At 51.7% G+C, this 3,575-nt stretch overlaps 1 protein-coding gene across 1 annotated transcript in view; it reads right to left on the reverse strand.

Annotated features, from left to right (window-relative positions):
- Nucleotides 1–1,882: 1,882 nt before the first annotated feature.
- The window catches only part of LOC109518520 (uncharacterized), a 2,380-nt gene continuing 687 nt past the window's right edge, over nucleotides 1,883–3,575 (reverse strand). Inside the window, exons 3-7 of the mRNA XM_019874399.1 lie at nucleotides 3,459–3,537; nucleotides 3,041–3,103; nucleotides 2,901–2,963; nucleotides 2,761–2,823; nucleotides 1,883–2,679 (exon numbers count right to left, since the gene is read on the reverse strand). Coding sequence (XP_019729958.1) covers nucleotides 1,883–2,679; nucleotides 2,761–2,823; nucleotides 2,901–2,963; nucleotides 3,041–3,103; nucleotides 3,459–3,537 — 1,065 coding nt within the window. The remainder of the gene's footprint in view (nucleotides 2,680–2,760; nucleotides 2,824–2,900; nucleotides 2,964–3,040; nucleotides 3,104–3,458; nucleotides 3,538–3,575) is intronic.

The following is a 3,575-nucleotide window of genomic DNA, read 5'->3' on the forward strand; positions in this document are numbered from 1 at the left end:
GTGAACATGCCTGGGAAAAAGGGAGCTCAGAAACGAAAGAAGTGAGAGTGACGAGTTCTCTGTTTGCGGATGACACGACAATAGTGGGGATGAAAGGAGAGATAGATGGGAGTGTAAGGAGAGTGAAAAGAGTGATGAATCAGTGGGAAGAGAGGAACAATGAGGAGAAGGAGGAAGTGCTGGAGTTTGGGACGAAGAGGGTGATGAGATCAGAGTGTTAGGTAGTCGGATTGGCATGCAAGCAGATGTGACAAATAGGGTCAAAAGGACAGGAAAGCTGTGGGGGAGCGTGAAAGGGTGGTTGCAAGGGACACGACTGTCAAAGAGGTGGCAGGGGAGGGTGGGAGAGGTGTGCGGAGAGTAGCTTGTATGACTGTCAGGTGCGAATGTGGTATAAGAAGGATGTGGGAAAAATACAAAAATGGATGGACAAATGCTATAGATATGTGTGGAGTGATAGGAATGGAGAACCGTTGAGACAGATTCACGAAAAGGAAGTGAACATGTATGATGTAAGGAAAATGCTAGGGGTGAAATCTATTGAGTGGAAGATCGACGTCAGAGGTCATCGTCATTTCCGGAGTGAACGCTGGTGGGTTTCTGGACGCCGCTACTCCCGGTGATTTTTTTAAGTTTTTGAAGTTTACATATTTTTTGTGGACCTGCTTTGTGGTCACTGAGTGAACAACGTTCAATCCACACTCAATCGGTCTAACTGTCATTACCTGTCATCGAGTGTTGAGGTGTCATTGAGTTGCGGCTAGCGGCTAGCTTACCTGCTACCTGTTGCTGCTTCCCGGCTTCACTACTCCAGCCCAGCTGTGTGGATCAGCTGTGTGTGGCTTGCTTTCTGCTTGTTTGTCCTGTCTGTTTTCCACCATCCATCGGCAGCGCTTCACCAGTATGCAGCCACTGAGCACAAACTCCCGAGGTCGGTTAGCGTGGCGGTCGCTAGCAGCTGCACTGCTGTCAACGTCAGCCTGCTGAACATTCGCTCTCTTATGAGTAAGGGCCAGTTCATTCACGACCTCCTGATAGACCGTGAGTTTGACATTTTGGTCTAACTGAGACCTGGCAGCAACCTAATGACCATGGTACTCTCAATGAAGCTACTCCACCGGGGTTTGTTTATCATGCTGTACCTCGCATTACTGGGAGAGGAGGTGGCCTTGCGATTATTCTGCGTGAGGATTGGAAATTTGTGCCCATAAATTTGCGTGCTTTTTATCTTTTGAAGCTAGTTATACAACTCTCTGGATCAACTCCCACACTGATTGCCACTATCTACCGACCACCAAAACCAAACAAGGATTTTATCACTGACATCACTACATTCCTCATTCATCTGTATACACTATCACCAGATGTGATTCTGGTGATAGTGACCAAGGCCAGTAGTGGTGAAACTTGAAAAATATAAGGACAAAACAATGATACTACAGAGAGCAAAATACTTAAAAGGTACCAAAATCTACATTAATGAAGATTATACAGATATTGTACGACAAAAAAGAAAAGAATTGCTTCCAAAACTAAAAGCGGCACGTGAAAGAGGGGAAATTGCCTACCTGAGGCACGACAAACTCATCGTCCACCCCCGCGGGCGCGCGCATGCAAATTAGCCATGTGCGCGAAAGCCACGCGCCCTATTTGAATTTGAAATGTGCCTATTTGAATTTGAAATGTGTGTGTAGTACACCTTGCAAACAGTGAACCATTTCATCAACACAAAGCCACTCACTCACTCACTCACTCACTCGCTCGCTGCTGCTTCACACATCTATTTATTGATTGAATTGACAAACTTCACACACTACTACATCTATTTCTTGAAGATTGAAACACACACACATGCAAGAGAGACATTATTATACAGTTGAGATTAAGGAGATTTGGTGTCTTGCGTAGCAGCAGCAACTTGCTGTTGCTGCTGAGGAGATTTGGTGTCTTGCGTAGCAGCAGCAGCAGCAACAGCCAGTTGCTGCTGGGGGTGAGGTTGCGTGAGGTCAACAGAAAGTTGCTGCTGAGGTCGCGTGAGGTCGTTTTCCCTCGCTCGCATCTCCGCCAGCCACAGGGCCAACGGTTTTCCTTCATGGAGCGTGCAGAACGTAAGGAGAGACCTGTTGGGCACTTTGGTCATAAAAGAACTGTGACCATAGACCGCCTGTTGTGGGAGGCCACACTTTCCGCACGTTCTGATTTTGCGGGCTGCTTCCTGCTGTTGCTCTGAGGTCCCGCCTTTGCGTTGCCGCCACGCGGTGGTACAGGGAGGTTGTTGCGGCATCGCAGACGACTGCTGTTGCAGCCATGCCGTTACCGAAACGCTGCTGTGCTCGTTCATTTGGCAGAAATAGCTGCCTTTGTAAAAGGCATGCCCCCCCGCCAAAGTCCGAGGCTGGCCACACAGCACGCAGTCCTCCCCGGGTTTGCTGCCCCACGTGTATTGCTCGTTGGCATCGAGCAGCTGCTGGTCCCGCAGAGCTCTGGTTTTCCTCCTGTGAACGGTACACCTCGCAGGCCCGGGCGCATCACCGCTGCCGCCGGGCCGGGGCTCGCCGCTGGCACGGTTCCTCCTCCTCGTCCTCCTGTAAGCTATCAGGCCACCGCACGTATCGCACTTTCCTCGGCACTCCACGCAAATTGTGGGGGCACTTGCGGCAGATGATGGAATGCTGACCTCTGCAAAAACATCAAGCAAAGTTGGGTGGGCCGGCCGGAGGTCTTCCACCAAAGCGAAATTGAGCGTTGTTTAGCTCTTACCTTGCTGCTCCATGGACGGCATGTCTGGTTGGGCACTTGCGGCAGATGATGGAATGCTGACCTCTGCAAAAACATCAAGCAAAGTTGGGTGGGCCGGAGGTCTTCCACCACAGCGAAATTGAGTGTTGTTTAGCTCTTACCTTGCTGCTCCAGGGACGGCATGTCTGGTTGGGCACTTGCGGCAGATGATGGAATGCTGACCTCTGCAAAAACATCAAGCAAAGTTGGGTGGGCCGGAGGTCTTCCACCACAGCGAAATTGAGTGTTGTTTAGCTCTTACCTTGCTGCTCCAGGGACGGCATGTCTGGTTGGGCACTTGCGGCAGATGATGGAATGCTGACCTCTGCAAAAACATCAAGCAAAGTTGGGTGGGCCGGAGGTCTTCCACCACAGCGAAATTGAGTGTTGTTCACCACAGCGAAATTGAGCATTGTTTAGCTCTTTCCTTGCTGCTCCATGGACGCCGTGTCTGGTTGGTTGGCTGGCTGGCTGGCTGAGAGAAAAATGGGAACGTGCAAGAAGTGGGAGCTATTTATGTAAAGTGCGTGGGGGGTGATGGGGGGCTGGTCAAGTGCAAATCCCCTATTGGAGGGGAGGTGGGGGACCGTCTCCCTTGGCCGTTAGGGGGGGGCCGGGGCCATCTCCCTCGGTCGTCGGGCCAGCTGCCCTTGGCCGTTCGGCTGGGGGGAGCGGGGGACCATCTCCCTTGGTCGTCGGGGCAGGGGGGCTGTCGTCGGGGGGTGCGGGAAGCAAACGACGCAGTGGTGCGGGTCCGCTCTGCGGGAGGGCACATCAAATCGTCACGTTAAGGACCG

This window comes from Hippocampus comes, unplaced genomic scaffold (genome assembly GCF_001891065.2).
Source record: "Hippocampus comes isolate QL1 unplaced genomic scaffold, H_comes_QL1_v1.1 scaffold510, whole genome shotgun sequence".
NCBI lineage: Eukaryota > Metazoa > Chordata > Actinopteri > Syngnathiformes > Syngnathidae > Hippocampus > Hippocampus comes.